We start from the raw sequence: 12,642 nt of genomic DNA on the forward strand, positions 1-12,642 counted from the left end.
CTTTCTAACTCCTTCTCAGATTTAGACCCATCATATCACAAAGCTGGATCCCACTTGCTGGAACGAGCTCGACTCTGCTTACAGATGGGTAGAAAAACTTCACCTATTGTTGTATTGGTTAAGGTGAAAGAATTGTACTAGGTATATGCCAAGATTTTTTTATCTGAATTAGAAACTCATTGTTAGATAAATGCGCAACTTGACACTTGTAACCAAAGTAATGTTGTACTTTCCCTTTTTTTTTGATGCATCTAATAAAATTTGAGTACAAAAAAAAACAAAAAACAGTGCCGTTGTACTGTAACAGAGGCTAGCAAGGTATGCGGGTCACTGCAATGATATTTATGGCATAGACCTTCAATTCTAACCTTATCTAACCATAGTGAGAATTCTAACCTCTTTTCGAGGATCTTGAATATCGAAACAATTGATAGAATATTGTATTTTCACAACTGCAGATCAAGTCCAAAATATTTAATATTATTGTAATATTAATTTGTGTTTTATTCTTTTTTGTCCCAGTGCTGCAGAAAAACTGTCATCAAATAATGGTGTTGCAGGAGATATAAAGAAGGTAGTATCCATGTTTTATTTACACAAATTAGACTTTTGTCTAATCTTTAGATTTTCACAGATAATGTAAAAGGAAAATATAAATTGCTATCACTAGCCGTGATTTTAAGTGAATTGTGCTTTTAAATTTTAGTGTCCAAGGAATATTTTAAGCTTAAAGATGACATAGAATAAACAGTCCTTTTAAATTTCATTACCTGTTTTTTGGGGGGGGGGAGGGGTATGCATGGCAAGTACCGTACAATGTTCCTTGTACTTGTGATATTTTTTGAGGCTTTTCTGATTTCACCAAGTGAGGTAGTAATTTATGATCACACCTTCCTTTTTTTTAAGCCATTGTATGCCTAATAAAGAGACTTAAACAACAAAATTTGGTAAGATTATTCGACCGTTACAGAAACAGCATACTTTTGAATTAATGATTTAAATGGCAGTTTGGTACATCAGCTAAGATAGATATTTACAGTTGTCAGGCTTTAAAGCGAGAGGACAGAATATGAGGAGTGATAGCTGAGGTGGCACCATGATGATTAGTTGATTATTTGGAGGCAAACAGAATCAATTTCCAGTGTTTCTGCGAAGGGCTGGGGACAAGTCTAATGCAATCTTTATTTTCCATGCATGGATAAGGATCAACCAAATTATATTGGAATACTGAATGAATTCTGCCAGAAAAAAGGAACCATGCACACATTTGAGGAAATGGATCGTAGTGGACCATCGCATGTTCCTCTGTAAGTGAAAATCTTAACTCCATTTAAACCCAATATTTGTAGCAAAACCTTAAATAAGAAAACATTAGAGAAAATGAAATGTTATTTTCCTGTAACATTATTCGGATGTGTTCTATTTGTTGAAAATGTAAGGAATTGTTAAAGCAGCAATGTGTTTCTATCCCTGGAAGAATCCATTTACAAAACTGGTTTGCTTAAAAATGCAAGCAGCCACTGTCAGTAAGGGGAAACCCACCATTGATAATGTCATGCAAAAAAAATACACAGATTATTGTTATTAAAGTTTTTGGAAAACCAAATAATAATCTATGACGAAATTATGAGTGTTTTTATTATCGTCCTTAGAGAGGACCGTTTTCCAGGATGGTGGCTGCTCTTTCAAAATAAGATGTACAGGAGAATGTTGAGAAAAATTGTGCATGCCCACCAAAGGCAAAACTCAATGTGCTGAATTTCCAAAAAGGCATCAAAGCAAGGGGGAACATAGTCTTTTGGCATACATCTGTTTGTCAGATTATTTTGACATAAACTACCTCCATCATATGTCAAAATGCCATCTGTTTTAGTAGGTAGCAAAGAAAGCTGCCTGTACTGTGTTTTGTGGGGTTAAATGATCACCAACGTACTTATAAAATACAATTTTAAAGCCCCTCTTGTATCTCATTATAAATATGTATACTTGGGAATATACTATTACAGTATGTACAGTACATACAATCCTAAACACCTCATTCATAACCCCTCAAAGCATTACAAACAGTTTGCCAGACCCTGAGAGTTGAGTGTTGTTGAATAATTTACTAAAAGTCGTCTATACTGCTAGTCTGGAGCAGGAGCTATGCAAGAAGCATTGTGGAGAACAAGGCACATTTTCATTCTATGCATTTGAATAGATTATAGTATATCCTACCTGTACGTGTAATAAAGACACCATACTGCAAATGCTACCTGCTGAAATAACAATGTGCTAAATAGTTTTGGGAAACAATAGGTTAAATGTGCTGTCTCCAGCTCTGTTTCATGCTCTTGCTGTTGCTAAACTAAGTGGTTCCCCCCCAACTACTCTCCCTGTCATAGTATTGTTTTTTCACCTCCTCCCAATGTATGCATCCCCAAAGTTTTCTATTTATTAAGGTTTGTGCTTGTGAATAACATTTTTCAGAGATTTAAGGTGGACTCGATTTTGCATGAAAAAGGGGATGAGTTTATCTGCCTGTAAAAAGCTTAATGAGCCCCAGGAAGCCTAGACAGAACAGTCATTATTTTAATGACTAATGGAATACGATGCCTAATGCCTACTGCTCTTCAGTACAGACGGCAACAAATCTTGTAGACTAGAGGATAGTCAAGGCAGTATAATGTTCAGTTTGACTTGCACCAATCTTGCTTTGACTATTTGCCAAAAGAGGGATGCACAGTTGTTGTTGTTGTTGTTGTTGTTGTTGTTGAGTTATGACTGGCTGATTAAGACCTAAAGTTGATTTCTGGGTAGAAGTTTCCCATGTCTACTACGCTGTAAAGGCCATGGTAACAGAGCATACTACGCTATTAAGGACACATTTCAACAAACTTTTTAAATTATTATTAATTTATAAAAGCAAGCTTCATTTTAATATACAGAAAATGAGATGAATGGTAGGCCTTTTAACTGAATTTTGTGGCAAGAAAAATAATTTTCACTTTACATTACTGTTACCTTTCATTACCACTATTGTTACGGTATGTCTGTGTTTTTGTCAACTATCTGGTTTTGGGGTCACAAGAGACTGTTACATTTCTGTGACAGCTGGGGTATGCCACAGCCTAGGTTTATGGAGGTATGTAGGTCTGAATAGTCCTCATTATTATCTAACTGTATATTTATAAGGTTAAAATATCAGTGAAAGACCATGGTTGCGTGTGGGTCATTTTCCTTCAGTTCTAAGATTTTAAGATTATTTATTGCCCTGTGTTTCATAAAGATGGAGTAAATGGGTGTATCTTTGCAATCCATTTGTATAGGTTTGTTTTTAGGGCAACAGTTGGACCGCAAAAGTTTCATGCTGCTAAAGGGAAAACGATAAAACGGGCAAAAAATATGGCTGGCTTCTTGGCACTGAAAGAGCTCCAAGTGGAAAATCCAGATTTCATTCAGGTACAGTGTTTCTATTGCTTTCATGTGTAAAAAATATAGATTATATATATATATACTCCTGAGAAGAAAATCGGTATTTTGGGTTGCTCCCCTAGTTTCATGAATAACCCCCATTAAGACTACTATTTAGACGGGCCCTTTGGTATAATGTAGTCTTAATGGGGGTTATTCATGAAACTAGGGGAGCAACCCAAAATACACTATCACGTTTAACGAATAATGTGTTTAAACATGTAGATATGTACAGCAAGAATTACAGTATAACATATTAATTTGGAATCAAATAATTAAGATACCGATTTTCTTCTCAGGAGTCGGGAGGCTGCTATATTTTAATTAACCATGCTGTTGATTCTTAATGGATGAAACGCATTAACATTCATTAGTAATTGCTCTAGATGCTGCTTTTCCTTAAACAGCACAAACTTGTCTTTTCCATTTGAAATACCCAGTTAAATGGGAGGGGAAATAGACCGGCGTCTTCTTTTCTGAAGAAGCAAGAACTAGAGATATTGTGAATGTCAATGCTCCTCAGCCTTGTAATGTAATAAGTGAAATCATAAATCCAACAGGGCTGCCTCCACAGAGTAGGATATAATAATAAAACATTTTTTCCTAATAGCGCAGAGTTTTTGCAGGCATGGGTCCCTGCTCCATTGAGCTTACATCTACTGTTTTCAGAGTCGGTGCCTTAACTCGCTGAGCCACTCCTTCAGATACAGTATTTTTAAGATTTAATTTGGCATAGCTCCACCTTTTATTAAGTGAAACTTCTTTAGCGGCACCTACCACATCGGCAAAATTCCCTTGCAGTGAATGGCGTAGATTGATGCTGACGTCAGTGGTGACGGAAGTGACGTCACTGCTGGCAGAAGAGGCTGTCAGAAACATTCACTGCCACTGAATTTTGTCAGCTTCCACCAGCATGAGTCAGGAGAACACACACACACTCCGCCGAGTGAGCCGCTGAGCTGGGAGCTGCTGAGCACCCCCCGTGAGCCGCTGAACACCCATCTCCCCCCCCCCCCCCAGTGAGCCGCCGCCGAGCGCACCCCCTCCCTAGTGAGCAGCTGCCAAACGCCCCCATGTCCCTGAGAGAGAATCAGGAGAGGGGGGGGGGGGGTGGGAGGTCAGGACCCTGAGAATAACACACAGACACACACACACACACACACACTGACAAACACACTGACACACTGACTTACACACAGACACACACAAGGAATTCAGTTACTATAAATATAGAAGTGCAAAGAGCTATAACACGCATTCTAAGTCAAACTTCTTTGCGTTTTGGCACTGAAATTGTGTTTTGATTATTCATTTAAAAAATCACCATTACAAATACAATTTCTGTGACAAAAGACAAAAGTTTCACTTAAAATGCGCTTAATCAGCACACACAACTTTTTGTTTTTAAATAGACTCAAAATGTTAAAAAAAAATCTATGTTCTAAAAATTGTCGTTTGCCTTTAACTTTCTTATCTGAGCTACACATTTACATTTGTTAGCTAAAAATATATATTAAAAAACAAAGTAATGTCAAATAAATATACAGTACAACAAAAACAGTCTATAGTGTTTACTGTGGCAGCTTCAGGGCAGAGTATTCAGGTTCTAGGGTGTCATAATTATAATAAAAAATTGCACAGACAACCTTCATAGTACTGATATTCTTTAATAAAACACAAATAAAATCACTCACAAACATAAAAGATGAAAAGTTCTCTTTTGTGAGTCCAATAGTAGGTAATTGAAGGTTTCTTCCTGGATGTGCCTCCGTTCTACTTGATGGATCTTCACTAGGGACAAATTTCCACCCAAGACATTTCGCTGTACTGTACTGCTTCATCAAGGATACTGAATAGATTCACATACTACCCTCTAAAAAGGCTCTATACTTTCAACTAATTAAGAGAGAATAACACATAGCCACAATATCGTACTTAATATTCAGTGGAATACATAAACATCCATGTTGTATAAATATAATAAACATGGAACTAAGATCACAACAAGCAAACCAAATGTATAAGACCACTGTAAAATATAAGAATATTTCTGACTTGTACACAGATGACAGTAACAAATAAAGTGGGACTTGCAGCCACATTCCAAAGGACTTGGTATAAAACGCTGAAAATAAAGTACCATAAAGGGGCTTTGAGTACTCCTGCAAAGGAGGGTGGGGCAGGGATTATTTTTACTGGCTAACATCTGTTTATACATGTATAAGAAAAAGTAAATGCATGCAACATTCCTAAATATTAAAGACTGTGACTACAAGATACCAATCTTCTTTATAGCAAGTTCTTTTTTTTTAAATTGTTTCTATAGTGCCCCCACTATAACTCCCCCAATGTCTTTCTTGATTGCATTTTGTTTTCAACACCCTTTCTAAATATATTCTTTCCATATACATGACTAAGACAGATCTTGGCAAAAGATTATTTGGAGGAATCTGGATCTGAAAATTCTTCAGTATCTGAAAGGTATTTTTATTTATTTTTTAATGCATATTAAATTGTTCAGATGGTGTGTTGAAAGTTAGTGACTGTAAAAGGGATGGGGGAAACATACCTCTTCCCCGCCTCTATATCATAACTTATTTATACCTGTTCTGACTATGCCTTTTATTCCATTAACAAATTAATTGTTGATATTCTTTTTAAATGTTTTAAGAGAAATTAAAGAATTGTCTCACTAAAGATAGAACAGTAAATGTATCAATCAAAAAAACACATATATATGTGTGTGTGTGTGTGTGTATGTATATATATATATATATATATATATATATATATGTGTGTAGCGGTCATGTAAAATGGCTACAGTCATCTCTCCTGCTGACAGTAAGCCTGGTAAGTTGTGGGCATGCCAGCAGTAATTATGGAGGTTTGCCCTCACACCCTGGTGGGGTGCCCTGTGTATGGATGGGAGTGGTCACATGCTCTGACTCCATGGTTAGTGATGTCAGAGGTGTGTCAGCTTCCAGAGTGTACATAAGGCACAGCACTGTGTCTAAGAGTTAGTTCTGCCAGAGTTCTATCTGAGTCCAGTTGTAGTAGTCTTGGGAGTTCTATTCAGTCATGAGTTAAGTGCAAGTTCTAGCAGATGGTTATGTTATAGTAACTGAAGAGGAGACTGTGTCCAGGGACCTGGCACAGGGCAGAGATCCCTGCGGGGATAGGGAATCCCTATTTAAGGAGAACTACACCTTTTAAAGGGAGGCACTGACTGAACATGAGTGGCTAGAAATCTACTGCGAGGGGTAGATAGCCCACTCAGGCAATAAAGATGTTCTCAATCACAAAACCTCTCGTGTACATGTGTGGAGTGAATGTACAGAGAGGAGCACCACGAAGGAGTTCCTCAACAGGACCATCCCCATGCGGACGCAGGGACCCTGATGAGGTGGAGGCGCTGCACTGGAACTAGGTAGGACTCAGCACACTACCTCAGCTGCCTGTCTGGACGGGTCCTCCCCACACACCATCATGCGGGAGACTCAGGAGTCCTGTTGCCAGCAGGTGCACCACCAGACACTACCACACTGTAATGGGGGCCGGTTAGACCACAGGGGCCAATGTGAGATTGGGTGGGTCAGGCCGGTTCAGAAATACCGTTACATTTGCAGGCGAGCTGCTGAGATCAGATCTGTCATCAGGACAGGCTCTAGCTAGGCACACTGGGAAACAGGGAGAGAGTCTGCTGCCACTCTGTGCTGCGTAGGGACGGACCTAGGGGTGGTCAGGGGGCTGACGGGATATTGTCAGTTCGCAGGGACGACCTAGGGGCCTGAAAGGAGTGAGGGGTCTGGAGCCGGGCTATAGCTGACCGAGTCACTTTGAGGCAGTGCTAGTTGGTAGGACGCCAGAAGGGATAGCCTGTTAACGTGGTCAGGAATCCTGGAGAGGGTCTGCGCTAGGCTGACCAAGAGAGGTAGACGCCCCAAGTACTGCATGGCAGAGCCAGAGTACTCTAGCCCATTCCAGACACTTACCATAGGGAGCACAGACTGGGAGGAAGGAGTTACAGCAGACACTGAGAGAGTGAGCCTAGCCTGAGGTGGTGCGACATGAGTCCAGCCTAGATCAGGTACACAAGTGGTGGTGCATCTGAGCAATCTTTATTGTACTGGTGTGGAGGCTGCCCCGCAGAGCGGAGCCCCATGTACGATAATTGGTACGAGAGTGTGACAACCCAAAGAATGGAGGATCCGCGTGGTGCGGAGAACCCAAAATGGCGACCAGAGGCTGATGGGGAGGGCACCTGTGGCGTGCGCCCCACTGAAGAGCAAACTGTCGCTGAGTTGTCTTTAACCAATCTGCTCTGGAGTGGAGCGACGGCCGTGGCTGCCCCGTTTCTGTCCTGTCTGGGACACCGAGGGGCCACCCTTGAAGAGTGTGAGGACATTGTGATAATTGGGGGGGAACCCCGCGAGGAGAGCAAACAAACTGACTTTTTGGGCTTAAAAGCCAACCAAAATGGCGGTTCCCGCTTGCTAGGGAGACCGCATGGGCCAGTCGCAGAGAAAATGGCTGATACAGAACTTGCAAAGAGCTGGCCGGGAATGGCGCGAACAGCAGAGCCCCGCCCTGATGGGGGGCATGGCGCGAAAGCTACGGCTGCGCCTTCATGGACAGTGACTCACTCGGCCCCTGTGCTGAGTCAACCGCTTAGTCTATGGGACCCTCCTCTGATTTCCACCAGGGGGAGTGACTTTCAATTATGGCCTGTGGGAATGCACCCACTGGGCCCAGGGACTGATATCCAGACGGCGCCACTACAAGAAGTAGTTCCGGCCGCAGAGGTAACGTGCAAAAAGGAGGGATATTTTGCACGAAAAGCAGCAGCTAGGAGAAGGCGGGAACTAGTCGCGGCCCAAGAATCCCACTCTGATGAGGAAATTGGCGCGAAAACGCAGACCGCGCCCACCAGGACTGAGAAAGGCACGGCCTTAATTAAGGGGCATGATATTCCCCTGTGGGATCCGGCCATAATAGCAACCCCTGGGGGCGGGTTCCAGCTATGTCGGCGGAAGGAGGAGCCGAAGCAGGAAGTGGCTGGCCCAGAAGCTTCTACTGGTCAGTTGCGAGGAACCACTGACCTGGAGAGACCCATACTGAAAGTGGTCCCTACTAAAAGAATGGCCTGCCCTCCCACTGTGGGAACTATGGTCTCCACCCAGCCCTACTCGGTACCCGGCGGGGTACTGGTGGTCAGGGTGGCTAACACCGAGACGGTGGTCGGGCTCTGCCTACAATGCGGGCTGCCCGGAGGCACTGTCAACACGGCGGGACGTTGCCCACATTGCGGGACATTATACTTGTGGCCCATGCCCACATTTATACCTATCCAACCTGCTGACCCCCCGGGGGATACGGCTAAGCGCTCCGCCAAGTCCCCTGGCGCACTGTGGATCAGCCGTGCGAGTCCCGGAGAAAGGGGACTGGAGTCGACCAAGTCGGCTGGGTCAGTAGCGACCGAGGCGGTCGGGTCACTCCCCGACCGCGCAGAGAAAAGACTTTCGCCACGCTCGGTGACCCCGAGATCAGGGAAGGGAGATTACTCCGACGAGGATCTCTGTGAACTAGCGGTGGCGAAATCGGGATCCAAGAGGGACCCAGGACGGACGACACCCCGTGGGGTGAGTGGCAGTCTGGAAAACAGGGCGTCCCCCGCAGATCGGCGAGCCGAGAGACGGAGTCCCGCCGTCCCAGGACCTGGCGGCGACGGGAGAGAGACGCCAACGCCCCTGCGGACTGGTAAGAGAAGCAGCCCCATCACTTACCTTGTCCCGGCAGACAGCGCAGCGGAGGAAGGGCCGTGCCAGGCCCGAGGCGCACGTGGAGAGACGGCATCACTTCTGGTGAAGACGACGGCGGAGCTTCCGGATGTCGTCATCGAAGAAGAGATCCTGAATGGGGATCCGACCCGAGATGGCGGCGTTTCCGGTTCCGGGGAGGACATCACTTCCGGTGGCGACAGCGGAACCGCTGGGAACGACGCAGCGACGCTTCGGCGATCGGGGGAAGGTCCCCAATCACCTCCAAGGCCCAGGAGTTGGATGGGCGATCCGAGGACTGAGGAGGGTGAGATAACCTCATTGGACCAGTCTACGGACAGCCAGGAACGGGTCGTAACCCCGTGGGGTCCTATCACTTGCCCTTATGCCCCATCCCCTGGCCTAGATAAAGCCCCTGCCCCTGTCACCTGTTCCACAGGATCCCCGCCTAGCCTGGAACTTATGGACATACCTTTGGGGGGGGAGGAGAGACGGACTGGGGAAAGACAGCGCAGTGGCGCTACGGAGGGCGATTCTCAGGGAGGGGGAGAGTTGAGAGTGGCTGGGGTAGGCCGGTGGTTGCCCCCTGCAGTTCCTGAACCGGTGAAAAAGGCCCCGGGGTCTTACAGGTGGTCTGTACCGTGATCTGAACGGACATCGGGGGTATTTTCCCTGGAAGATGATAGAGAATCAGGGGGGTCACATAGATTCCGAGAGCACCGTTGGTGGGCCCCACTATTCGAAGGGTACTCCGCATGGATGGACCGCACTCGGTTCCTCATCCGGCGAGAAGATGTAGTGGATTACTGGTGGGCTGCGGGAGAGTTCACACCTGAGCAAAGGGATAGAGAGTTGCAGGAGCGATGGCTGCAGATCGAGCATAGGGAGATAGAACCCATGGGTCCCAGCATCCTGTCAGATCCCGTGGACCCTGATGAGCCCCTATCATGGGTGTTACCTGGGAGGGCCGGTAAGGCTGACCTGACCAGGATAAGTAGGGCCGAGCGGACCATAATGGCTCGTTATAAATCATCCCACGGGTTGGAGTACCCGTATGTCCCTGAGCCTCTTATGGATGAAATAGAGGAAAACAGAGGGAGGTGGCTTAGGGAGGCCATTGAAATGTATTTAGTCGGAAGAGGAAGTGCAGTGGTAGGGAAGACGGCCGAGGAGCCAATCTGTATCCGGCTTTGTATTGTAATGATTCAAAGTTAGAGGCACTCCCCTGAGATGTCCAAATTGGGACACACCTCCTAAATTAAGTTATCAGTTAGTGAGATCTGTTAGAGAAGTCAGTTATTGAGTTGAGCTGATAGAGAGAAATACAGAAAAGAGTTTCTCTCACTCCTACCCACACCTGGGTAAGGAGGAGGGGGGGGGGAAATCATTCTGCTAAGAGCAGGATGGCAGAGAATGCTGAGCAGGGCCTATGCATGCAGAGAGACTATGCTGTGATTCATGCTGTATGCTGCTCTGCTGAATAAAGAACAACAGAAAAGAGATACTGCTGTGTGGAGTCACTGTCTTTGGTGAATGAGGAGTGTCAGAGGGGGTCCCTCCTCTGAAGACCCAGAGGATCCCTATTGGCTGGAGGCGCTGCTACCACCCAGAGATGACCCAAGCAAGGTACCTGTTTCAACCCCTGTCCCTGTCCTGGGCTCTCCCCACAACACCGTGGAGTCTCAGCCCTCCTGTTTGCCAGCAGGTCACAGCACCAAGACCCATTTGATGTAACCAGAAGGAGGGTAACCCCCCCCCAATCGCATGTAGGGGGGTGGGGGGGAAGGGGGTTACATATATATATATATGTGTGTATATATACAGCTCAACCCCGTTATAACACGAACCGTTACAACGCGAATCCGCTTATAACGCGATGCAAGCGTGGCTCCCAATTTTTGTATTTATGAATACTTTACAACACGATTATTGGTATCTTAAATACTTGTACAATGCTTACAATTGTACATTATTTGTTACGCGATCCGCTTATAGCGCGATGGAATTCTTTGGACCCCAAGCACAGCGTTTTAACGGGGTTGAGCTGTGTGTGTGTGTGTGTGTGTGTGTGTGTGTGTGTTGAAAGCACACAAACAATATGTGAAAATACAAAATGGATTTTATTGGCAACACAAAACACAAAAAAATATTAAAATATACCTACTGTAAACACATACAAAATAAACACTGCTGATCCAAGAGATACACAATATACATGTAGAGACCCAAAATATGTAGCATACAATATACATGGGTATAATAATGCAAATCCAGAGGAAAGGAAATTCCCCTGGAAATGCAGTGAAGATCGGCCGATCAACAAAATAGAATAGTACAAATGACTGAAAGATTACCAGCATCTACACAAAATCCAAATATGAGCAGAGAAAAGAGCAAAAATAAATAATGTAATAGTTATATACCGGAAGAAGCCTTACGGCGAAACGGCAGTCGGAGTATCTATACCACTCACTCTCCTGTGGCCCACTGCTGCCCCGTGCTGACCACCTCTCTGATTGGAGCTCTATTGCTGACACTTCTCTATTCGGTCTGTGTGACTGCTGCCTGCTGTATACAGTGAGCCGGATGCCGGGGGCTCGCACTGCCTCTTACTTACCTTCGTTTTGGATTCCCCTTCTCCTCTGGATATCCTGTGCAGCGTCATAGCAAGTATCTGGACAGTATTATACTCCACGGAGCCCTTGGGCTACTACACACTCTGTCTGCCTTAGCTTATATTGGTTACATCTAGCTCTGGCATTAGGGAGTCATTCTTATATATTTTCTCCCTTGTATTCTCTGCTGACTCACTGCTATACACCCCATATCTATGGTGGACCCAATTTTTACATATTCTAGACATTTATCATTTGTCTCTCTGGTTTATTATATTTGCCAGGGTCTAGCTGCCATCATCTGGCTGTACAGCATTTAGGGTATATAACTATTGCATTATTTATTTTTGCTCTTTTCTCTGCTCATATTTGGGTTTTGTGTAGATGCTGGTAAACTTTCAGTCATTTGTACTATTCTATTTTGTTGATCGGCCGATCTTCACTGCATTTCCAGGGGAATTTCCTTTCCTCTGGATTTGCATTATTATACCCACGTATATTGTATGCTACATATTTTGGGTCTCTACATGTATATTGTGTATCTCTTGGATCAGCAGTGTTTATTTTGTATGTGTTTAGGTATATTTTAATATTTTTTTGTGTTTTGTGTTGCTAATAAAATCCATTTTGTATTTTCACATATTGTTTGTGTGCTTTCAACAGACCCTATTTTTTTCTTTCTGTGTTTCTATATCATGTTGGTTTGTTAGCACCGCCAGAGGGTAATTTTCACCCCTACATCTGGCCCAGTGATTTATTTTGATTTATGGGGAGTGGTTCTGATTGCGGCACCAACT

At 44.3% G+C, this 12,642-nt stretch overlaps 1 protein-coding gene across 3 annotated transcripts in view; it reads left to right on the forward strand.

The window, feature by feature from the left end:
- LOC142493050 (interferon-induced, double-stranded RNA-activated protein kinase-like) overlaps positions 1–12,642 on the forward strand; it is a 129,344-nt gene that overhangs the window by 58,978 nt on the left and 57,724 nt on the right. For all 3 annotated transcript variants that reach the window (XR_012800968.1, XM_075596485.1, XM_075596486.1), the window contains 4 exons: positions 523–574; positions 1,204–1,307; positions 3,309–3,441; positions 5,876–5,934. Coding sequence is in view for 2 of the 3 variants with exons in the window: in XM_075596485.1 (XP_075452600.1) it covers positions 523–574; positions 1,204–1,307; positions 3,309–3,441; positions 5,876–5,934 (348 nt within the window). In the remaining variant the exon portion in view is untranslated. The remainder of the gene's footprint in view (positions 1–522; positions 575–1,203; positions 1,308–3,308; positions 3,442–5,875; positions 5,935–12,642) is intronic.

This window comes from Ascaphus truei, chromosome 4 (genome assembly GCF_040206685.1).
Source record: "Ascaphus truei isolate aAscTru1 chromosome 4, aAscTru1.hap1, whole genome shotgun sequence".
Lineage (NCBI taxonomy): Eukaryota > Metazoa > Chordata > Amphibia > Anura > Ascaphidae > Ascaphus > Ascaphus truei.